Source organism: Giraffa tippelskirchi, chromosome 11, assembly GCF_054371585.1.
Source record: "Giraffa tippelskirchi isolate mGirTip1 chromosome 11, T2T-mGirTip1v1.2.pri, whole genome shotgun sequence".
NCBI lineage: Eukaryota > Metazoa > Chordata > Mammalia > Artiodactyla > Giraffidae > Giraffa > Giraffa tippelskirchi.
Window position 1 is genome coordinate 122,555,533 of NC_137285.1, and position 26,173 is coordinate 122,581,705.

At 37.4% G+C, this 26,173-nt stretch overlaps 1 protein-coding gene across 3 annotated transcripts in view; it reads right to left on the minus strand.

The window, feature by feature from the left end:
- The window catches only part of RRM1 (ribonucleotide reductase catalytic subunit M1), a 41,383-nt gene extending 17,204 nt beyond the window's left edge, over positions 1-24,179 (minus strand). For 2 of the 3 annotated variants that reach the window (XM_081539285.1, XM_081539286.1), the window contains exons 1-8: positions 23,960-24,179; positions 17,352-17,440; positions 12,671-12,848; positions 11,475-11,575; positions 9,663-9,722; positions 8,756-8,795; positions 8,347-8,509; positions 1,348-1,489 (exon numbers count right to left, since the gene is read on the minus strand). In XM_081539285.1, the coding sequence (XP_081395411.1) occupies positions 1,348-1,489; positions 8,347-8,509; positions 8,756-8,795; positions 9,663-9,722; positions 11,475-11,575; positions 12,671-12,848; positions 17,352-17,440; positions 23,960-23,978 (792 nt within the window). In that variant the 5' untranslated portion in view covers positions 23,979-24,179. Of the gene's footprint in view, positions 1-1,347; positions 1,490-8,346; positions 8,510-8,755; positions 8,798-9,662; positions 9,723-11,474; positions 11,576-12,670; positions 12,849-17,351; positions 17,441-23,959 lie in introns of all 3 variants that reach the window. The other variant, XM_081539287.1, reaches the window with a different exon arrangement.
- Positions 24,180-26,173: the final 1,994 nt, after the last annotated feature.

Consider the following 26,173-nt stretch of genomic DNA (forward strand, 5'->3'; position numbering starts at 1 on the left):
TTTAAACCCCCATACTTTCAAAAGGTCATCATATAATGAAATACTTTGGGTAGGGTAAAAATCTACTACGGTATATTTTTCCCAAAAGAATTCAAGGCAATTTATAGTAAGAATTAAATGCAGTGGATAAATCAAGACAATAAGGCAAATGGAGATTCTCCAATAAATAAATTCTAGAATGAAGATGAGATACCTATCAAATTTTTAAAATAATCATTCTAACCCAAGGCAAGCCTTTAAACAGCCTAGAAAGACAATGAACACCATATAACAGAATGGTTTTCTTCTGGACTCTCTTTCTATAGGGTGAGATATTGTCTTCATCTTATAAAGGAGGGAACAAACTCAGAGAAGTAAAATAACTTGTACTAGGCCACACTACTAGTAATTAGTAGAGACAGGATTTAAATCCAGGTCTTACTCAAAATCATTACCTTTTTTTTCTTTTGTTTTTTCAATTGAAGTATGGTTGATTTACAATATTGTTATTAGTTTCAGGTATACAGCATAGTGATTCAGTATTTTATACTGAATGTGATTTCAGCATATTATACTCCATTATACGTTATTACAACATAATGGGTATAATTCCCTATTCTATACAGTATATCCTTGCTGCTTAAATATTTTATATATAGTAGTTCATATATCAGTTAATGCCATATCCCTAATTTGTCACTCCCTGCTTTCCTGACCGTTTGGTAACCACAAGTTTGTCTTCTTTATCTGTGAGTCTGTTCTGTCATACATACACATCCATTTGCATTATTTTTAAGATTCCACCCAAAACCATGATTTTGACTCCCAGTGAATAGTGAACTAAAAGAGCTGAAATTTACCTCATAAAGTATTAATGATTAAGCTTGAATCCTGACTCTATCACATATTAAATGACTAATCTCTGGAAGTAATTTAACTTTGTAAGCTTCAGCTTCCTCACTTGTAAAATGAAGACAACAGTGGCTATACTCACAAAGTTACTATAAGGAGTAAAGTTTACTGTGTTTGTAATATCTATCTATCTCATAAGGTTGTAGTAATTCACATAAAACTTTTACAACATTTAGCATATAGTAAGCAATGAATAATAAAAGTTACTATTATTATTGCTAAAGTAAATCAGAATTCCAAAATCTGAGCTAAAAAGGAGCCTAGAGCCCATCTAATCAACCTCTAATAAGAGAGAAGTAGTGAAATCACTCATTCTAAGTTGCATAGCCAGCTATTGATTAACAGAGATCCACGTCTCCCACGCCCCAGCTAATGCTGTCTCACCCACAACCCTGGTTGTTTATGGACTTAAATCCCTCTAGCCCACATATTTTTAGTCACACAACAGAAGCTTACCCCAGCAATGTAGCTGCCAGTAGCTCGAATACAACTCACAGCAACACCAATTCCGCCAGCGGACTTGGAAATCAATGCACACTGCTTTAGAGTGTCATAAATGCCTTCAATGCTATCATCTTTCATACTCAGAAGGAAACAGCTACAGGGGGAAAAGTCATAACTCAGCAAGGAAATGAAGGAGAGTCAAAAAACTACTATATAATTCAAAGAGAGTAAGTTAGGTAAATAAACAATCTAAAACTTACAAATTTTTTTTTTAGAAGGAAAAAAAAATTTTTTTTAGATGTTTTTAGAAGGAAAAAGAACCAAAACCTTCACTGGATATGACACAATAAAACATATCAACATACATTGTTTTATTTTTTTTCTTTTTTTTTTAATTTTTATTTTAACATTTATTTTTTTTTAAATAAATTTATTTATTTTAGTTGGGGGCTAATTACTTTACAATATTGTAGTGGTTTTTGCCTTACACTGACATCAATCAGCCATGGGTTTACATGTGTTCCCCATCCTGAACCCCCCTCCCACCTCCCTCCCCATCCCATCCCTCTGGGTCATCCCATTGCCCCAGCCCTGAGCATTTGTCTCATGCATTGAACCTGGAATGGTGTTCTGTTTCACATATGATAATATACATGTTTCAATGCTATTTTCTCAGAACGTCCCACCCTCACCTTCTCCCTCAGAGTCTGTAAGACTGTTCTATGCATCTGTGTCTCTTATTCTGTCTCGCATATAGGGTTATCGTTACCATCTTTCAAATTCCATATATATGCATTAGTATACTGTATTGGTGTTTTTCTTTCTGGCTTACTTCACTCCGTATAATGGGCTCCAGTTTCATCCATCTTAATAGAACTGATTTAAATGTATTCTTTTTAATGGCTGAGTAATATTCCATTGTGTATATGTACCACAGCTTCCTTATCCATTCGTCTGCTGATGGACATCTAGGTTGCTTCCATGTCCTGGCTATTGTAAACAGTGCTGCGATGAACATTGGGGTACACGCGTCTCTTTCAATTCTGGTTTCCTCAGTGTGTATGCCCAGGAGTGGGATTGCTGGGTCATATGGCAGTTCTATTCCCAGTTTTTTAAGGAATCTCCACACTGTTCTCCACAGTGGCTGTACTAGTTTGCATTCCCACCAACAGTGTAAGAGGGTTCCCTTTTCTCCACACCGTCTCCAGCATTTATTACTAGTAGACTTTTGGATAGCAGCCATTCTGACTGGCGTGAAATGGTACCTCATTGTGGCTTTGGTTTGCATTTCTCTAACAATGAGTGATGTTGAGCATCTTTTCATGTGTTTGTTAGCCATCTGTATGTCTTCTTTGGAGAAGTGTCTGTTTAGTTCTTTGGCCCATTTCTTGATTGGGTCATTTATTTTTCTGGAATTCAGCTGCAGTAGTTGCTTGTATATTTTTGAGATTAATTGTTTGTCTGTTGCTTTGTTTGCTATTATTTTCTCCCATTCTGAAGGCTGTCTTTTCACCTTGTTTATAGTTTCCTTTGTTGTGCAAAAGCTTTTAAGTTTAATTAGGTCCCATTTGTTTATTTTTGCTTTTATTTCCAATATTCTGGGAGGTGGGTCATGGAGGATCCTGCTGTAATTTATGTTGGAGAGTGTTTTGCCTATGTTTTCCTCTAGGAGTTTTATAGTTTCTGGTCTTACGTTTAGATCTTTAATCCATTTTGAGTTTATTTTTGTGTATGGTGTTAGAAAGTGTTCTAGTTTCATTCTTTTACAAGTAGTTCACCAGTTTTCCCAGCAACATTTGTTAAAGAGATTGTCTTTTCTCCATTGTATATTCTTGCCTCCTTTGTCGAAGATAAGGTGTCCATAGGTGCGTGGATTTATCTCTGGGCTTTCTATTTTGCTCCATTGATCTATATTTCTATCTTTGTGCCAGTACCATACTGTCTTGATGACTGTGGCTTTGTAGTAGAGCCTGAAGTCAGGAAGGTTGATTCCTCCAGTTCCATTCTTCTTTCTCAAGATTGCTTTGGCTATTCGAGGTTTTTCATATTTCCATACAAATTGTGAAATTATTTGTTCTAGTTCTGTGAAAAATACCGTTGGTAGCTTGATAGGGATTGCATTGAATCTATAGATTGCTTTGGGTAGTATACTCATTTTCACTATATTAATTCTTCCAATCCATGAACACGGTATATTTCCCCATCTGTTTGTGTCCTCTTTGATTTCTTTTATCAGTGTTTTATAGTTTTCTATATATAAGTCTTTTGTTTCTTTAGGTAGATATATTCCTAAGTATTTTATTCTTTTTGTTGCAATGGTGAATGGTATTGTTTCCTTAATTTCTCTGTTTTCTCATTATTAGTGTATAGGAATGCAAGGGATTTCTATGTGTTAATTTTATATCCTGCAACTTTACTATATTCATTGATTAGCTCTAGTAATTTTCTGGTAGAATCTTTAGGGTTTTCTATGTAGAGGATCATGTCATCTGCAAACAGTGAGAGTTTTACTTCTTCTTTTCCTATCTGGATTCCTTTTATTTCTTTTTCAGCTCTGATTGCTGTGGCCAAAACTTCCAAAACTATGTTGAATAGTAGTGGTGAAAGTGGGCACCCTTACCTTGTTCCTGACTTTAGGGGAAATGCTTTCAATTTTTCACCATTGAGGATAATGTTTGCTGTGGGTTTGTCATATATAGCTTTTATTATGTTGAGGTATGTTCCTTCTATTCCTGCTTTCTGGAGGGTTTTTATCATAAATGGATGTTGAATTTTGTCAAAGGCTTTTTCCGCATCTATTGAGATAATCATATGGTTTTCATCTTTCAATTTGTTAATGTGGTGTATTACACTGATTGAATCATCTTACCGTCTACCCTAGATGCTGAGCCTAGATGAAAGTCTTAGGGATAAGTAAAAATATTAACTTACCTATTCACCAGATTACAAATGTGCCATTATAACATTTTCTGATGTAAATTCCTAACCACATTTATCTTTTCAAGCCAAGAAAAATTAAACATTTATAAAAAAAAAAAAACCCACCAATCCAATAATGAACCAAATTTGATATGTCCATCAAAATTTAGCTCCCTTACAGTCTTTTTGTAGACAATCCTTCTACCTGTGATTTGGCTCTCATCCTCCTACTCCAGGACCCTTATTCTACCAATGATTCCTTTTACCAACTTTAATATTCATCCAAACAAATGGACTTTATCTTTTGACTTTTTCTATTGAATATTCAGACATTCAGAAATAACAGAGAATTTATAACATATACTTTGTACTTACCATCTGCCTCAAGAAATTTGATACTACAAATATAACCTAATATATAATATATAATATATATATATAAAAAATACATGCTGTTTCCATGCTTTCTACATTCCTTTAGCATTTACACATGTTCCACATTTTTTAAAAATTTCTGGTTTCATACTATCTTTCTGCAACCTGCTTTTATTTAACTCAGTATTGTTTTAGAGAGTCATTCCTACTGATACATATAGGACTAGTTTATTTTCATTGCTGTAAGGTATTCCATTGTATGAATATACCAATATATTTGTCCATTTGCCTGCTGGTGGACATTTAGATTATTTCCAACTTGTTTACTATTCTAAACAATGTTCCTGTGAAAGTTGTTAAACATATCTCCTTGTGTTTATATCTAAGGATTGTCTATAGGGTGTAAACCTAGGAAAGGAATTTCTGAGTCAAAAGATATGCCTGTGTTCCACTTTACTAAAGATTCTCCAAAGTGAATGGTAAGTATACTCCATCAATCAATGCATGAGCATGCCCATATGCTTACCAATACTTAGGTCATCAGTCTTTTAATTTGTATCAATCTGTTGGGTATGAAATATCTCATTATGATGTTAACTTTCACTTTCTTAATTAAAAGCAAAGTTTATCATCATCTCATGTGTTTATCAGCCAATCAGTTTCTTTTACAAATTAGCCCATGTTTCTATTCGGTTTTGTGTCTTTTTCTTACAATCTTTCAACAGTTAACATACATTGCAAGTTTTCTCTCACCATCTGAAACCTTTTTCACTGTATTGGGTTTGCCGAAGTTTAAGAAACCCTTCACTCCTCTAAGGTCATATATATTCTATCAAGATGTAGGTTAATAGTTATGATGTCTGCAACTCACTGTCAAATGACTTAGCCAAAATTATTTTTAATTTTAAAGACAAAAATAAAAAAATACATGTATATGACAAAATATCAGTAATTTTTTAAATCTAGGCATAAGTGGGTGTATGAGTGGAGTTCACTCCTTTTCTGCAAATTTTTCTGAATGTTTGAAATTCATGTTAAAAAGCTGGGGAGGAAAATATTTATTTTCTCTCCATGTTCTTCTAAAAAATGTTACTTTCATATTTATATTTTTCTCTTGAATTTATTTCTGTATATGACATGAAGAAAGGAAATCTAATTATACATTTCCCTATAGGATAACCGATTTTCCTAGTACTGTTTTCCCAATGAAATGCAATGACATCTGTTACTCATCAAGTTCTCATATACTCCACAAAGTAGGGTATTTACTCTAGGATAGATAAACACAGCTTTATAGTAGTCTTGATTCTAGCAAGACTTTTTCTTCAAAACTATCTTGCTATTTATATTAATTTCTTGTGGCTGCCCTAACAAATGCCACTAACTTGGTGGCTTAAAATAGAAATTAATTCTCTCACAGTTTAGGAGATAAGAAGCTCAGCATCAGTTTCACTGGGCCAAAATCAAAAACATTTCTCCAGAGGCTCTAGTGGAGAACATTCCTAGAGGAGCCAGTTTCTGGGCTCCTCTGCTTGTAGCTACCTGACTCAAATTTGTCTCTATCTACACACTTTCTTCTTTTCTTCTGTATGTCTTATATTTCCCTTAGCCTCTGTCTTATAAGGATATTTTTTATTAGATTCAGGGCCCACCTGAATAATTTGGGATAATCTCCCTATGTCAAGATCTTTCTTGGAGGGGGGAAAATGACAACCCACTCCAATATTCTTGCCTGGAAAATACCATGGACAGAGAAGCTTGGTGGGCCACAGTCCATGGATTTGCAAAAGAGTCAGAAACAACTATCTGACTAAATAACAACATGGATTTGTCAGCTTCTGTTATGTGGATACTCTAAGAAGCTAAATAATTAAAAGCATTATTTGTGATTAAAAAAAAAGATCTTTCTTAATCATACCTGCAAAGACTGTTTTTCCTTATAAGGTAACATTTATAAATTTTAGGGATTAGGATCTGGTGTATTTGAGCAGCACTAGATATTCTTAGCCATTTGCTCCTCCATATAAACTTAAGAATCAGCATGTTAAATTCTGACTAGAATTACACTGAATCTGTCGATTAACTTGGGAAAAACTGACACTGTTATAACATTAAATCCATTTATGAATATTCAATCACCCTTCCTTTGTTTTATAACATCCTTCAATTACATTTTAGAATGTTTTTCCTTAAAAGCCTTACACATCTTTCATTAGATTTATTCCTGAGTACCTTCCAGTATTATACATTTTAAAATTTAAATCTTCTTTTTTTGGTTTTGTTTTTTAGTTGCTGTGTCCAACTCTCTTGCAACCCCATGGACTGTAGCCCACCAGGCTCCTCTGTCCATGGGATTTCATAGGCAAGAACACTAGAATGGGTTGCCATATCCTTCTTCAGGAGATCTTCCCAACCCAGGGATTGAACCCACATCCTCTGCATTGGCAGGTGAATTCTTTACCGCGGAGTCACCAGGGAAGCTCCTTAAATCTTCTAACAGCTAAAGTACAAAAATTCAATTAATTAATTTATGTTGAATTTATATCCAGATATTCGACTGAAGGGCTTCTCTGGTGTCTCAGATGGTAAAGAATCTGCCTGCAATGCAGGAGACCCAGGTTTGATACCTGGGTCGGGAAGATCCCCTGGAGAAGGGAATGGCTACCCACTCCAGTATTCCTGCCTGGAGAATCCCATGGACAGAAGAGCCTGGCAGGCTACAGTCCATGGGGTTGCAAAGAGTTGGACACAACTGAGCAATTAACACACACACACACACACACACACACACACACACACACACACACACACTCTGCTGAAATCCTTTTACTTCTAATAACTTGTCTGTAGATGCTCTTGAGGAATCATTAGTTTCATTCCCTCATTTTCAACCATTTTTTTTTCTTATCTTACAATTACAATGCTGGTTCAGGCCTCCACTACAATGCTAAAAATAGAGGTCCAACAGATCTAAGTTTTTAGTGGCTATCTTTTACCAAAGAAAGGAAGTTATTTTCTACATCTATTTTGCTATTTTTTTTATGAAAATACTAAATGATATAAAATGTTAGGGCAATGAATTACATTAATACACTTTTTGATGTTAGCATATCCTTGAATTCCTGGGATAAACCAACTTGCTTAGGGTGTATAGCTTTTTTTTTTTTTTAATAAATTACTGGACTCTGTTCCAGTGTTTCCTTTCTCAGAAAATGACACCATAATAAATCCTGTTACTTTACCCATAAACTCAGGAACCACTCTTGACTCATATTCAAATCACCGATTCTATCAATTTTACCTCCCAAATCTCTTGAATCAGTCTACTCTCAACCTCTACTTTCACTTCCCTAACCCAAAATACTACACTCTCTCATACAGACTATTGGAATCCTCTAATTATTATCAGAAAATACTTTAGTGAGATATAATTCACATACCATTCTATTTCCCATTTAAAGTGTACAACTGATGGGTTTTAGTATATTTACAGAGTTGTACAACCATCACCAGAAACAAGCTTAAAATTTCACTACTGGCATTTGTCTCTCGTCAATTTGTTTACCACAATGCAATAAGAGAGTTTTTCAGAAAGTAAATCTCATTTAATGACTAAATGTTTATCAAATTAATTTATTCTAGTTTCTTCAGGTCAAGGTTTATTTCCCTAGTCAAAAGTGTTTTAGAATGTTAAAAATGACTATGGATGACACATACCTAGAAAGTTGTGGGCGGTTGGTACCAGCATTGAAGAGAGTGGGAGAGGCATGGGTAAACCACTTCTCAGAAAGAAGGTTGTATGTTTCAATAGCAGCATCAATATCTTCTTTGTGAATCCCCACAGATACCCTCATCAACATGTGTTGTGGTCTTTCAGCCACTAAAAACAAGAGAAATTTTTCACATGAAAACTAGGCTGAGATACGTACTTGAGTCTAAAAAAAGGAACAACAAAAGACAATTCAAAAAATTTCATACCAATAAGCAGCAAGATTATTCATAAACTAAACCTAAAGTTTAAAGTGTTACTTTGAGTTTAAATAGAAATATTAAGACAAATAGCTTGAAGTTCTATTTTCAACATAATGAACAGAAAATATAACACACAAACACATTCATGTCTCACCCTTCCCATTGATCTTCAACAAATAGGATCGCTCCAGTGTCTAGAAAAAGCAAAACAACTGAAAAACTTCCAGAGCATAGTTTTTAAGACATAGCAGATATATCATTCACAATATGCAACTATTTAAATCTACCCAGTTTTTAAAATAATCTTAAATGATAAGAACATCATATTTAGATTTACTAGCTTTAGCTTAGAACAATATCAATTGACTATTTTTTTCAGAAAAGAATGTCCGAAAATTTCTGGAAAAAGCCAATTCTACATTAATATGTATAATGTTAAGAGCAGAAGTTGTGGTATTCATCATATCATAATGGTTCATATCATATCATTAACATTTATAAAATGCTTATAACAGGCTAGGTTGATCAAAGCGACATACACACATTCACTTAAACTTTAAGAGCATTTGATGTTGAAATTTTATTATTATCCCCATTCTAAAGATGAGAAGACTGAAGGACAAAGGGATTAAGTACCTTGCTAATAAGAAATGAAGCAATGATTTGAACCCAGGTGGTCTGACATCAGCATTCACATTCTCAATCACTACATTAACACTGTTTACCAAAACAAAAGTACCTAGAAAACCACTTAGCACATAGTAGGAATTCAATAAATAGTTGTTGCATAAACAGAATAATATTGAATCATTCTGGCAAATTACCTGCATAACTCCACAAGTATCCAGAAATAGTATTTGGAAAATTTGAAAACTGCAAATGAATAAGCTATCTTTCCTTAATTCAAACAATCACCACTACCCTAACCCCACTAATCCCTCAGGACCATCCCAACTCCCAGCAAATTACTACCTTTAAAATTACATCACTAAAACATAAACAAAAACCTGTATTTCCTAACTGAAGAAGGAATTCCCACTTATTTGAAACCCATTATTTACCTTAAAGCCAAAGTAATTATAAGAGAAATCTCGGTCATAGATAATTGCAGAATTCAGGCGCTGGTGAAGGTTTAAAAAAAAAACACAAAACCCCATAATTAAGATAATTAGACTTATTTTCACAAAATTTGCTACTTTTCAGCCCTGATTTCAGAACTAAAATTGATACAGGATACACGAGATAACACTAAGTATTATTGTTGTAGAATAGAAATCCATACCAAATGTTAAGGAAAAAAATTATACAAATTGAGTATCCTAACTAGGTTTAAAAACACATACATTAAAAGACTAGAAGAAAACATAAGTTGTACATAAGTAAAAATGTAAATGAGACTTTCTAAACTTTCCCTGTTGTGTTTACAGTATCTCTAAAAAGGGAAAGAATATGAGCATAAAAGGGACTATATTATCATCCTAAAACATATTTTTAGATTAGCTATTAATCCAAAAGTATTAGAGCCATATAAATACTAATACATATCTTTATTTTCCATTTTAAACTGCACATAACAATATATGATAAACAATTACATTAATTCTAAGGCTAATCAAACCCATAGTCCTTTAACAGGTTTTAAACAAAATATTACTGTAACAGTGATGTTTTAAAGCAGAACTGGTCATTGTTACAGAGCTTTTGTAGGCTATAAAGCCATTTAAAGGAAACAAAGCAATTAGGTACAAATAATCATTTTGGATAGAGGAACATAGAGCCAATTTTTCAAAATACTATCAGTGTTTCCATATAACGATCCATGTCCAAGGACTAGAAAAATCTATACAAAACTCCTCACTTTCTTTTAAACTTTTAAGGGCATCTTTGTTGCCAAAGGCAGGTAGGGGCTTTGCATGATTAATGGAGAACTGAGATACTTGATTATCAAAATTTATATTTTAGATACAGGTTTTTGATGTCATTTATTTTTGTTTCTCACCTGTCTTCAAGATTATACCCACGAACGAACACACAAACAACTCACTCAGTTTTCTCTCAGTCTCTTTAACATCACATACATATTTAGAGATAGCCAACTAATCACTGTATTACCTACAGTTAAAATTGATTTCTAATCTGTGCAGATATGCATGGTAAATAAATTCTGTGTGCAAAAGGGCTGGCTGGATCTACCCATCTTTCCCTCTGTCCTCTGGGATGTAGTTAAGAAAGGAACTGAAACACAAATGGATAATTTTTAAGTTGCTGAGCAAGAAGATCTTCCAAAATTTTACCTGAGCAACCTTTTTGGAAGTCTGTTTGGCAATGTCTACCAAAATTTTGAATGCATATACTTTTTGGCTCAGCAATTCCACTTAAGGGATTTACCTCACCAACATATTCATCTATGAGCAACACACTACCATATGAGAATACTGACTGCAGCGATAAATGGAAAACAAATATTCATCCCTAGAACAATTCTTACATATATATATAATGATGATATGGCTATAGGATATAATGTTATGCAGGTGTTAGAAAGAATAAGGTAAATTCATAAATGCTAATAAAGAACTATTTCTAAGATATACCTGTAAGTGAAAAAATATTAGAAAGAATAGTATGCACAGTACATTACCGCTAAAAGGAAAAATAAAGGTACACATACTATGTGTTACAGAACAATTCTGGAAAGATACATTTTAAAATGACAAAGTGCTATTCTTTCTAGACAAGAAAACTAGGATTCAGAGAAGGAGAATTACTTTTTACCTCTATCTCTTATCACAGTGTTTAAATTTTTTAAAATGTGTTCATTGCCTTAAAAAAAACCTATAAAAATTTTTTCACCAGAAAAGCATTATACATACATCTTTATTTGCCAAAACAATATCCAATGTTGACTTGGCCACCATGGGAGAGTGTTTGCCATTGTGTGGGTTTATATAGTTGAAGAGGTCTTCCATTACATCTAAAAACAAAACAACAGAAAATTAAAATACCAAAATCACTTAACAGCAAATTCAACCTTCAGGTTAACAATTTAAAACAGTGGTTCTCAACTGTTTTTCATCCCAACTCACCTTAGTACCTAGCAAAGACAGTGCTCAATGGACAAATATATGTTATATAAATATACGTTAAAACTTACGTAAGTAAAATAAAGAAACTCTTAAAGAAATAACTTTCTAGAGTTGGAGTGAGCATATGCTCTTATAGTTTGAAAAAGACTGCCAGATGATTCTAACACCATACCCCATTAAGGATTTATTAGGTGAAAATAAAAAAAGCATAAATTATAATCTCAAGTTTTCTTATCCTAACAAAACAGAAACTCAACTTAAAATTCAAAATCTATCATCTCAAGGATTTTACTTCTATAAATGCACATTGAGCAATAAGCTCTCTCTCTTTCAGACATCATAACAGATATTTGGTCCTCTGCGTTTACATATAATACAGACACATACAAAGCTGGCATTCTGACACTGACTTGAATCCATGGAGCAATTTTGGAAGATCTGATATCTTTACTCTTACAAATCTACTGAAGAGGGAGATATAATGTTTAAAGTCCCACACAAAAGATCTGGAATTGAAAGCCAAAATATTTCTACTCTCAGTCTACCAGCTGACTTCTTACATATCACTTTTTATATACTTAACAACTTATTTAACCTTCTTTTGCCCACATTCGCTGAGCTGTAAAATGGGATTGATGACTAATGATGACAAAAGACTGATGGTAACATTTTGTTTAACCTAGGAATTATCAATAACTTTTTTTTTCCAACCACACTACCACCAAGCATCTAAAGAGGGGCTTCAAAAAAAAAACAAAAATAGAGAGAGAACAAAAAGATAAAGAAAAGTTTTCACTGACCCTTCCATACAGCAGATGAGCAGCATGGAGAAACAGGAAGTTCTAGTCTCCCTCTGCCACCAACCTGCACACTTTGCTTTTTTAAACAAGGTATAACTTTTCTTTTGATACTCAAGGTTTCATTCTAGTACGCTTATACATTTTCTGAGAATACTAAATTCTTTCTTTTTCTTCTAGACTCACCACTGAATACTTTCTTGGTTTCTTTGTGCAAGTTAGAGACGGCAATTCTTGCTGCCAGGATGGCATAGTCAGGGTGCTTAGTAGTCAAGGTTGCGGCTGTCTCAGCAGCCAAAGTATCCAGTTCCACAGTAGTGACCCCACTGTATAAGCCTTGGATTACTTTCATGGTGATCTGAGCCTATAAAAGCAAAGCTAAGAATTACTTGTGCTTTTCCAAGAACCAACATCTTCCTTAAAAGAGCAAAGAAGAAAACAATCAAATTTATTATCAAAATAAAAGACAATTTCCTTATATGAAAAATCATCTTTTAGAATTGTACATTGTGGAAAATTTAGTAATGAGACTTCATAAGTGAATAGAGCTGCTAGAAAATGCATACTACATATACAATGAAGCGTCCAAAGAAAGAAGGAAAGGGGGAGGGAGAGAAGAGAGGGGAGAGAGGCAGGAAGTAGGCAAGGAAGGAAGGGGTGAAGAAAAGAAGGAAGTTAGTTTTAAAATCTAAGTAGAGTTTTACAAAGATTAACAGACACATAGGGAAACAGCTGAAAACAGACCAATTTTTCTATAAGTATTTTCCCATCTTTCATTCAAATTTTATGTAATAATGGTTCAGGCCATATACTTACCTATTTTCCCCCAATTATTCCTAAGGACAAGTACAGGAAAGCAAACAAATCAAACTTGAATCAGTCTAGTGAAAGGAGATGAAAGTGTAAGTTAGACTTGGGGCTGATCAGAGATAAATCCACATACCTATGGACACCTTACCTTCCACAAAGGAGGCAAGAATATACAATGGAGAAAAGACATGTGGTGCTGGGAAAACTGGTCAACCACTTGTAAAAGAATGAAACTAGAACACTAACACCATACACAAAAATAAACTCAAAATGGATTAAAGATCTAAACGTAAGACCAGAAACTATAAAACTCCTAGAGGAAAACATAGGCAAAACACTCTCTGACATAAATCACAGCAGGATCCTCTATGACCCACCTCCCAGAATACTGGAAATAAAAGCAAAAATAAACAAATGGGACCTAATTAAACTTGCACAACAAAGGAAACTATAAACAAGGTGAAAAGACAGCCTTCAGAATGGGATAAAATAATAGCAAACGAAGCAACGGACAAAGAATTAATCTCAAAAATATACAAGCAACTCCTGCAGCTCAATTCCAGAAAAATAAATGACCCAATCAAGAAATGAGCCAAAGAACTAAACAGACATTTCTCCAAAGAAGACATACAGATGGCTAACAAACACATGAAAAGATGCTCAACATCACTCATTATTAGAGAAATGCAAATCAAAACCACAATGAGGTATCATTTCACGCCATTTCACTTTTGGCTGCTATCCAAAAGTCTACAAGCAATAAATGCTGGAGAGGGTGTGGAGAAAAGGGAACCCTCTTACACTGTTGGTGGGAATGCAAACTAGTACAGCCACTATGGAGAACAGTGTGGAGATTCCTTAAAAAACTGGGAATAGAACTGCCATATGACCCAGCAATTCCACTCCTGGGCATACACACCGAGGAAACCAGAATTGAAAGAGACACGTGTACCCCAATGTTCATCGCAGCACTGTTTATAATAGCCAGGACATGGAAGCAACCTAGATGTCCATCAGCAGACGAATAGATAAGAAAGCTGTGGTACATATACACAATGGAATATTACTCAGCCACTAAAAAGAACACATTTGAATCAGTTCTAATGAGGTGGATGAAACTGGAGCCCATTATACAGAGTGAAGTAAGCCAGAAAGAAGAACACCAATACAGTATACTAACGCATATATATGGAACTTAGAAAGATGGTGACAATACCCCTATATGCGAGACAGAAAAAGAGACACAGATGCATAGAACAGTCTTTTGGATTCTGTGGGAGAAGGCGAGGGTGGGATGATCTGAGAGAATAGCATTGAAACATGTATATTATCATATGTGAAAATAACACATAAAAAAAAAAGAATTGGGGCTGAGCCACTGGATAATGTAATGGCTACTCTTTAACACCTCCCTGGTGTGAATGGCTTCCCTGGTAGCTCAGACAGTAAAGAATCTGCCTGCAATGCAGGAGACGGGTTCCATTCCTGGGTCAGGAAGATCCCCTGGAGAAAGGCATGGCAACCCACTCCAGTATTCTTGCCTGGAGAATTCCACGGACAGAGGAGCCTCGCAGGCTATAGTCCGTGGTGTCGCAAAGAGTCGGACACGACTGAACGCCTTTCACTTCACTTCTTTAACACTTCACAAAATATCTCAACTTTCATAATCTTCTCTGACATTTCACAATTACCTGTGAGATGGGTATTATAATTATCACCATTTTACATGAGGAACCAGGTTACTGGGACTTGCCCAAGGTTTTTAATGTCTAAGTCTTCTGGCTCCATATCCCATTCAACCTCACTACATTTCACTGTTTTCAGGACCATACTGTAAGAGTCACCCCTTTTAAAAATACACAATGTCCAAGTCAAGAAAGACAAATTCTAAGTTGTATGTTGCTGCCGTTCAGTCACCTAGTTGTATTCGACTCTTTGCAACACCATGGACTACAGCACACCAATCTAAGTTGTATATATGAATGTATTTACTGAATCTTGAAAAAAAAAAAAACAGATCAGGGAATTCCCTGAATGTCCAGTGGTTGGGACTCCGAGCTTCCACTGCAGGGGTTCAATCTCTGGTGGGAACTAAGGCTGCACAAGCTGTGTGGCCGCAAAGGAAAAAAAAAAAGATAAATCCCACAGAAAATGAATGCCATTTCAAGTTGACCAAAGCATGCCCCTCTCAAAAAAAAAAAAAAAAAGTGTAATTACTAGTTTAAAATTTATCCCAATTACATTTTAGACCTAAACTCAAGTTTCTCCTGATCACTTTCTTCTCAGAAGCTAAGTCATGTTCAGTAAAAGAGTAGTGAAGTCTTCTAAACACTTTCTGGTGCTACAAGGCAAGTAATCAGAACTCAGAATAAAACAACATCCATGTGCTAATAACCACTCCAGATTTAAAACATGCAGATTTGTTCATCTACCCTAGAACACTCATGTTGGCTCCAGCACCCTTGCACTCTGAAATGTATGCAAGTGGCAACAGAACACCTAGGAGTCAAGATACCAATATTCTTCTTCCTACACTCTCACTCACTTGTACAAGTCATCCCCCTTCTCTTTGAACCTTTCTTATCTATAAAACAAGGGAGATAAAATAAGATGATCTCTCAGGTTTGTTCCAACTCTAATATTCTAGTATTCTAATTATTGTGTAGTATTCTAATTATTGTGTAGTATTCTAAATGTAAAAGGGAAATGATAATAAATATATCTTAAAGCTGTATAAAATTATTTTCTTTTGACCATTTGGTCAATTCAGTATTTATCAAGCATCTAATTATATATGTGTTAAGCATTGTGGATATCGCAAGAACAAGATACAGGCCTCCCCAACAATTCTAGGGTAGGATAGGAACATATAGTTAAATTCTATACTAGGTGGTTAATATTATGAGGCCAGTGCAAGGGCTACAGTAATACAGATGTTGTTGTTCAATTGCTAAGTCATATCCAACTCTTTGCGACCCCATGAACTGCAGCATGCCAGGCTTCCCTGTGCTTCACCATCTCCCAGAGTTTGCTCAAACTCATGTTCATTGAATCAGTGACGCCATCCAACAATCTCATCCTTTGTTACCCCCTTCTCCTCCTGCCCTCAACCTTTCCAGAATCAGGATCTTTTCCAATGAGTCAGCTCTTCGAATCAAGTGGTCAAAGTATTGGAGCTTCAGCTTCAGCATCACTCCTTCCAATGACTATTCGGGGTAGTAATATAGATAAAATATCTAAATAAGGATGGGGCAATATGGGTTTTAAGAAAAAGACTAGTAGAGACTCTATTTAGTAAGATCATTTTGAAAGTCATGTGGAATATGGATTGGAAGATGGCAAGGTGAGGAAGACCTGGAGGACACTTTAGAGACCACTATGGACAGCAGTCTAGATAAGGGATGCTGCAGGTCTAGAGTAGAGGAGTTATAGAAGCTGAGGAGAAAAGCAAAGCAACTTGCTTATGGCTCTCCTGAATTTAAAGGTTGGCTGTGAACTCTATATTACTTTAATGTATCCTTTCCATATGGATAACAAAAAAGCAAATTTCAAACCAATTTCTACCCAAATGACCACAATTTCAAACAAGTTTTATTACAGATTTTTCCACTTGTGAATAAAATAATTTACTCAAAGAAGCCCCTGAAATGTTTATGTCAAGTTTTCCTCTTTTCTCAGCTTTATAGTTCTCTGAGAAGTCAGAACTCACAGCATAGACCAAAATTTAGGGGAAAAAGTGAGTTTTTTGTTTGTTTGTTGTCTTTTTGTTTTGTTTTTTTGCCATGCCACATGGCTTGTGGGATCTTAGTTCCCCAACCAGGGACTGAACCCGGGCCACAGCAGTGAAAGCCCAGAGTCCTAATCACTGGATCGCCAGGGAATTCCCAGAATAAAAAAAAAGTTTTAAACAATAATTCACATTTTACATCGAAGGCTGTAAGAGAATACCAAACCAAAATATGTATATATAGCAAGAGAGTGAAGGGGAAGAGAAAAGAGACAAGTAAATGGAATCACATGAAACAAGCAACCTAAGATATAAATCCTATTTACTCACAGGATCAACAAAGTCCATATTGAGTCCATAACAAAGCTTCTGGATTCGGGATGTAATTTTGTCGAACATAACTCGCTCTTGGCGGCCATCTAAAGAATCAAACCATACAATTCATATTAGCACTTACTAAGACAGCAACACCAAAGAATCAAACATAATCAGCATGTAAACTTTTTAAACTGGCCAAAATGAAATGCTATTTCGTAAATAAAAGGCTCAGACCCCCAAGAGATTCATTGGGAGATTATTTTTTCATCTTCAAAAAGGAGAGATTCTATACTGAGTCTTCCCTTACATTACATGTCAGATGGATTCTTGCAATAAATTTCCCTAATGATCTGTTCCCTCCCACCCTTGTCCCAAATGACAGGCATAATTATTCTTTAAAACTTAAGTCAAAACAATGTCATTACTCCCCTCCCAAGAGTGGTTTATAGTCTGTTTCAGAATCAAAGTCAAAATCATTACAATAGTCCACAGAATCCTACATAACCTGCCCTGTGAGCCCCCTCCCCCACGTCACTTCCTACACTCCCACCTGACCCTGGCAACACTGACTGCTTACTATGTATACCTCTATTAGATCATTGCTCAGTGTCAACTTCTCAATAAGGTTTTCCTTAATCACTCTATTTTAAATTGCAATGCCCCAAACACAGCCTTGCCCCTCTTACTCTCCTATGCTTTATTTTTCTTCAGAGCACTTCTGATCATCTAACATGCTCTATATTTTACCTACGTATTTGTTTATTGTATGACTCTTTCACTCATTCACTAGAATACATTTTCCAAAAGGAAAAAGATTTTGTGATTTATTTATCAATGTATTTATTCCCCAGTGCCCAGACCAAAGCTCAAGGCCTAGCACATAGCAGGTACTCAAATAATTATTGAATGCTAAATGATTTATAAACCTGTCTCCGTCCTAACACCTTCATGATAAATACAGCTTATGTACTCTCCTAGAGTAATTAATGATTTGAATTTCCTTCATACCATGTAAAGAAGTACTTCTTTCTACTTGTAACTCAAAACAATCTTCCAGAGGCAACCTCTTATTTTTTATTTTGGGGATGCTGCTGCTGCTGCCAAGTCGCCTCAGTCGTGTCCGACTCTGTGCGACCCCATAGACGGCAGCCCACCAGGCTCCTCCGTCCCTGGGATTCTCCAGGCAAGAATACTGGAGTGGGTTGCCATTTCCTTCTCCAGTGCATGAAAGTGAAAAGTGGAAGTGAAGTCGCTCAGTCGTGTCCAACTCTTTGCGACCCCATGGGCTGCAGCCTACCAGGCTCCTCCGTCCATGGGGTTTCCCAGGCAAGAGTACTGGAGTGGGGTGCCATTGCCTTCTCTGATTTTGGGGATATGGAAGCACATACATATGGACCTTTTATATAGTTAGTCCTTTCAAGATTTGGACTTATATCCTATAGCTCTTTCTTCTTCCTAACAAAAAGTCCAGCTGGCCCAAGGACTTTCTCAAATGTTTGATAAAGAATAATGAACAATAAGATACTGCTAGTAACCCATCATCAATAAAAGAAGTTAATTTTTCTTAAACACTAATACATTAACTAAGATAGCCCTTCTCTTTCTGATTACCATTGTGATCTCCTTTTCTAACCAGACTCACATATGCATTGTTTAACTCTGGAATAGAGTAAATTAGCTGGCACACAACAGGACTGAGCCCTTAATGCTCTACTAACTGGTTAGGCAGATAGGTGACCACAAGGCAGTATTAGCAAACTCAAAATCTGCAGCTGTCAAATTAATCAGGAAACTGACAAAAAATACAAAAGCAACTCTCTAAATTCACACTGGGAAGGGGAGGCACACTAAAGGGCTAAAGGATCAGTGATCTACTGTTCTCTAGCCTATCATTCCACTTGATCATTTTTTTTCAACCCATAAACTGATTTATCATATCACTAATCCCTGCTTACATTATCCTCTTCTCTCAAACAAGGCCTTCCTTAATTTGGTCCCACATCTCTTCTACTGATCCTTGTGAAATATCCTACATCCCAATAAGGCCTCCCATTCCCACATCCATATAACTGCTTATACCTTACTCTGCCCAAAAGTCCTTCTTCCGCCTTTCCATACATCTAACTCCTACCCACTCTCTCTCACCAAATCCATGAAACCTGCCCCAAACACTGTAACTCACATTGCCCTCTTCCTCCTTTGAAATCCTCTAAAACACTACTTGTCTGATTTCCTCTTGGATATAAGCTGTCTTTTTAAATTCCTCTCTTCAGGAAGACTTTGCTAATACTGTTAAGACTGAGTATATGCCTCTTCTGCAAGACATGAACTTTCTATTCCCTCTACCTACAAAGTTCAGCTCACATATCTTCACACAGCTGGCTCTTAGTATTATTCAGAGCTCAGCTGAAATATCACCTCCCTACCTGAGGATCCAATCCAAGGTTACCTTCTCATTCATCTTTATCACATTACCCCGTTTTACCACCATCATCTCACAAACCACTATCTGGAATTAACTCATTCTTACTTGTTTCTTGCATAAATTTAACTACTGTCACTCACACCAGAATGTAAACTCCAATGAGAAAAGGAATTTAGCTTGTTTTGTTCACTGCTGAATCCGTAGTACCTAACACAGTTCCCAGCATAAAAGAGATGCTGAATATAGTCAGTCCTCTGAATCCATGGGTTCCACATACATAAATAGTACATGATCTGTGATTGGTTGAAGCCCTGGATGCTAAACTGGAATTTGCACATGAATCCACAGAGACTGAGGGATGACCATGAGACTTGAGCATACATGGATTTTGGTATCCACAGCAGGTCCTGGAACCAAATGCCCCATGGATACTGAGGAACGACTGTAAATACTTTCTGAATAATTGAATGCATGAGCTGCTATAGCCTGTATTTTACATATTAGAATACTGATCATATTATGTTAATGTTTTTGTCTATTTTTCTCAATTGATTGTAAGATCTTTGAAAGCCAGAACTACTTCTGCCTACTCACAACTGTAACCTCAGTGCCAAGCACAGGAGCACTGTAAAATAATACAGTGGGCTGTAAAGGGAATTAGAAAGGGTGGGAAGGAAGAAGGGAGAGGAAGGGTGGTTCGGGAGAGAGAGGATCTGGGATAGAAGAGATTATCAGAGTGCAAATAGATGCTTTAGAAAGTATTATTTTGCAAACTTTGTTGCAGTTTTACGTAAATACTTATATATACATGTGTGTACTCAGTCATAATGGAAAATAATTTTTATTGTAGGTTACAACCCAAAGTTTTGAAAACACTATACTGAATTTCAAAGCACACTTTACAACTCGGCTACATTGCATTGATTCCAATGGTTCTCAACTTTTAATCTTAACCTCCTTGAGCAATATGATGCTGTCCCACCAAGAATAACAAGACAGCAGATAAGAAAAATTCATCTACCATTCCCTTCTGTTATCTAACACTTTTCATATAGACTATTCCTATATCCCTAACAGCCCTAAGATAATGGAAGATGGAGATGCCTTCTCCCTCTGCTATTTACCTCATGGTGCTTGACAAGACATTAGTACATTCAGTAAGCATTTTAAGTTTACTGCAGTTGCCCTCCTGAATAATTACACTATGATTAGCAAAAACTGCATGTGTTAGTCTGCTTCTATACTATCATCCCAAAAATAAGGGGAGGAGAGAATATCCTAAACAAATTAAAGATCAAAAATAAAATAAATCTAAGTACAACTTTGTATATGAACAAGCCTTGCTGAATGTTACTGGCAGTCCAGCAGCAAACCATCTGGATCAAATTATGTTCTCTGAAGGAATGAGAAACAAAATAAGACCTGCCTTTTGTTGTAGGTAGTACTTTCTAAACCACAGTATTTGAAAGTGGACCCAAAAGGTTAAAAATGCAATACAGAGGTGTTACCCACTCCAGAGATTTATGACCACAAGTTTTTGATTCATCTGTTACAGATGTAGCTTAAGAGCTTCTCATCCTTCCATATCTTTTTCTAAAGGTCTAAAAAAACTGAATCGTTCCCTCTCACTTACAGGAATCAACCAACAAAAGTGCACGTGTTTCGGTCTTTGGTCTCAACAGCTAACATGGGAAACTAGAGAAATGTAGAGAATGATGTTTCAAAGATACTAATGACAAGAAGGGCCATAACTCTATCTCTAGGCTGTAAACCAACTAGTTACAACCAAATCAACTACCTTCCTACTTACAACACTCATCATATTCTATATTTTAAAGTATTAGGTTGGTACAAAAGTAATTGCAGTTTCGGACTGTAAATTTTAAATCATTATAACTAGGCTCAAACACATCTTTATTAATCAAAATAGGAACCATTACAATCAACACATTTTTGCTAATGAGAAATAAGTTCCTTTATTCCTGTAGTGTAAAAATCTGTGCTTAGATTCGATGAACTCTTGGAAAGCATTTTCTGCCTCCTCAGGTTGTGGAAGCATTTTGCATGAAAAAAGCTATCAAGATGCTTTAAGAAGTGGTAGTCAGTTGGCGAGAGGTCAGGTAAAAATGGTGGATGAGGCAAAGCTTTGTAGCCCAATTCATTCAACTTCTGAAGTGTTGGTTGTGTGACGTGCAGTTGGGCATTGTAGTGGAGAAGAATTGGGCCCACTCTGTTGACCAATGCCAGCTGTAGGCGTTGCAGTTTTCGGTACATCTCATCGATTTGCTGAGCATACTTCTCAGATGTAATGGTTTCACCAAGATTCAGAAAGCTACAGTGCACCAGATCAGCAGCAGATCACCCAATAGTGACCATGACCATTTTCTGGTGCAAGTTTGGCTTTGGAGCTTCTCCATTCAACCACTGAGCCGTATAAAATCACCAGTTGCCGTATAAAATCCACTTTTCATCACATTTCAGTCTGATCGAGAAATGGTCATTGTTGCATAGAATAAGAGATGACAACACTTCAAAATGATTTTTTTTTAAAATTTTTGGTCAGCTCACGAGGCATCCACTTACCAAGCTTTTACACCTTTTCAATTTGCTTCAAATGCCAAACGACCACAGAATGGTTGACTTTGAGTTCTTCAGCAACTTCTTGAGTGGTTGTCTAAGAGGATCAGCTTCGATGATGGCTCTCAATTGTCATCAACTTCCAATGGCTGGCCACTAAACTCATCTCCAAGACTCTCTTTGCAAAACTTCTTTAATCACCACTGCACTGTACATTCATTAGCAGTTCCTGGGCCAAATGCGTTGTTGATGTTGCAAGCTGTCTTTGCTGTTTTACAACCATTTTGAACTCAAAAAAAACGCTCAAATTTACTTTTTCTCTAATATCATTTCTATAGTCTAAAATAAACAGCAAATAATCCTCAGCAAAAAAAAGCACAAAGTGAGAAATATGCATTAAAATGATGTATAACATAACCACATTTATTTAACAATGTATTCCAATACCAAACAGTAAAGTCAAAAATGTAAAACCGCAATTACTTCTGCACCAACCTAATAATTATCTCATCCACTTTTGGAGCATCTATTCACAGCAGGTTCCGTACTAAGTTTGGGCATACAGTCCCCATCTTTGAAACACTCACACCTAGTGGACAAACAGTCAGTCAACCAGTATTTACTAAGTGCCTACAATTTTGAAATAACGTTAATGCTTTAACAGAGGCATATTGAGTAGACTCAAAACTTGTTCCTATCTGTTCCATATGGTTCTCTGTTAAAAGTATGCTTTGCTCTTGTTTTTCCAACCTGATTATAAACCTTTTCCTGAGGCAAGTCTGTCTCCTCTTAAAATTAATTTCACAGAATCAAACAAAGGACTGACACAAAGGAAGTCCTCAGCAAGTCTAACGGAAAATGTGTCGAGGAAGAACACAAGTCCTTGGCTCTCCCTGGTCCCCACCCTGTCAGAAGATGTCTTGGCCACCCTACCCTAATTCCCTATCGCTTCCTTCAAAGGTAAAGCCAACTAGTCCCGATCCCAAACTCCTCTGGGACTACTCTTCCCAACAACGGGAACACGGAGCGACAACTCTGTGGAGATGTCTGTGTCTGAGACTGAGTTTTTCACCCGACAAAAAGAGATCAGGAAGCTGGTAGGTGCCCGTGTAGAATGCAGAGCCCCTGATTACCTAGCTTCCCCCGGGCCTAGGCTAGGACAGGTGACCAAGCTTTTTTTTATTGTTGTGGCCAAAAACAATAAAACTGTTGTTGGCTACGGGTTCGAAGTCCGGCATCACCAGCATCCAACTGGGTGACCGTGCAGTCCGGAAGCCGCTCTCTGCGAGAAACGGAGCTAATAACCCCTACCACCGTGGCTCGCGGAGAGGAATAAAGTACCTCCTGCAAAGTGCTGGGCGCACACAGTTACAACTCGCTAAGGGAAAGGTGTTACTACTCTTTAGAAATGCGGCTGGATGACAGAGCCGGGGGGCGCAGATTGAAGCTCAGAGGGGGGTTGGGGACAGACTGACGAAAGGGCAGGAGGCCGAGCAGCTGACAGGGCGGGAAACCGCTGCCGGTAGCGCGGGAAGCGGTAGAGGCGGGCGGGCGCCACTAACTACAGGGCGGCGGCAGCCCGCATCCCTCACCCGCCGCCCCGTCCCCGGCCTCTCACCTCGCTTGATCACATGCATCGCAGCCAGTAACAGGCGCTGAGGGATGCGACACGAGACTGCAGCTCTGAGGCTCCGGTGCGATCGAGAAGGTGGCCGAGCACGGAGGGTCAGGCTCGAAGGTTTGCTCGGGTGCAGGGCCTGGAATTAGGACCAGAGAGCACTTTGTTCCACAGAGCAGAGGAAGGCAATCCGAATCCCGTTCCCGCTCCCGCCAGCCGCGACGCAAAAGTAGCGCGACCAAGCTCGAGTGACGTCACGAGACGCAGCCAGCGCCGCGGCCGGTGGGCAGGGCTAGCGTAGCAGAGAGTCGGCCTGGCCCCACAGCCGCCATGTTGAGTGTGGGCAGGGCCGAGGAGATGGCGCCTCTCTTACGACTGCGTTGGAAGTGAACGCGCCTGGCGGGAACGCAGATATCCCGCCGCCATGTTGGATGTGGGCACAGCGGAATCCGGGGGCCAGCTCGCCAGGTCTTGCTCCGCCGCTCTCGCCGGCAGTTCCCGCGGAGGTCAAGAAGGTTCGAGTGTATTGGAAATAGCAAAACTCCAACCATCCACTCTTTCTTGTCTTGATGGTTGTTACATTATGATAACCCAAGACCGCCGTCTAAGGTGGGCTCTAGCCAGAGATACGTAGACGGAGGCTGGGAGCCGCAGAGCCCTTCTTAGGTGGGCCTGAGTCAGGTTGGGCGAGAGCCTTGCTATGCCAAGGAAGGGCCTTTGGGTTTTATCCTGATAGAAATGGGAGCGAGCTTTGGCACAGTTTGAATCGGGCAAGGCTATGATCCGTTTGCTTTTAGAATTATCAAGTTGGTGGTGGCAGAGATAGGGTCAGCAGTAAGGCCTTGGGGAGGTAGAATGGACAGGACTTGGTGACCGAACATGGGGAGTAAGCATAGGTGAGACATGACTCACACGTCTGGTGTAGAACCTTCAGTTTGGGGCTAGGCAGACTAATTTTTATGAAATCTCATGTGGCACCTCCACTGTAAAACCTTTCATTGGTTCCTTACTGCCGTCAAGGTGATCCCAAGGTTCCTGTGAGGCATAGCAATCAATACCTCAAAGATACTGGTGATTTGGTTCTCATAGGGACAGAGTTAAGGGACGAAATAGGTAATTAGTTAATCCCACTAGGGGACTGTAAGTAGAATAATTATGGGAGACCCCTATAAGTTAATGATTACTCAAGAAAGCAGACTTGCTTAGCAACAAAACCATGCAACACAAGCATGAGACATGTCCCCAAACAATAAAACAATGATGGCAGAGCCCCACATCCTGCCCCATGAGCTCAGTAAGTTAATGATCCCTAGGACATGCTCTCTGCACACATTAAAAAAAAAAAAATGTTGGACCTAGCTTGACTATGTAGGAAAACACTCCCCTGCTCAACTTGGAGGAGGAGCTAATGATGTGTACTCAAGAAAGACAAAAAAGTTCTCCTCCTCCCAGCTTTTCCTTTGATTATAAAACTGTAGCCCAGTAAGTTCTTAGGGCATGGCACCCCCCTCACCAGCCGGCTTGTAAGCCTCACAAGCACCCTATTTTAGTAAATCACCTCTTATATTATCACTTTGCCTCTTGCTGAGTTCTTTCTGCACTGAGACATAAAGCACCAGGAGTTCTTCAGAGCCCCCTGAAATGACACCGAATGGTTTCAGTTCCAGACCACTGCAATACAGCAAATATCATCATAAAGCAAGTCACGAAATTTTTGGTTTTCCGGTGCATATAAAAGTTATGTTTACACTATACTGTAGTCTTTTATGTGTGCAATAGCATTGTCTAAAAAAAGTGCACAGCTTAATAAAAAATAATTAGTGCTAAAAAACATTAACCACCATCTGAGCCATCAGCAGTGGTAATATTTTTGCAGGTGGAGGGTTTGAACTACTGCAAGAATTACCAAATGTGACACAGAAACATGAAGGGAGTAAATGCTGTTGGGAAAAAAATAAGACTCCCTTGCCACAAATCTTCAACTTGTAAAAAGTGCAACACTTGCAAAGTGCAATAAAATGAGATATGCCTGTAATTCTAAAAGTCATAGGTGATCAGTGAAGCTATATGATAGACAGGATCAAATAGGCTAGAGGTAGGGTTGCCAGGTTAAGCTAATACAAATTTATCCCTAACATTTCATAGGACATAATTATATTTTAAAAAGTTATTTGTCTAATATTCAAATGTAACTGAGTATCCTGTATTTCATCT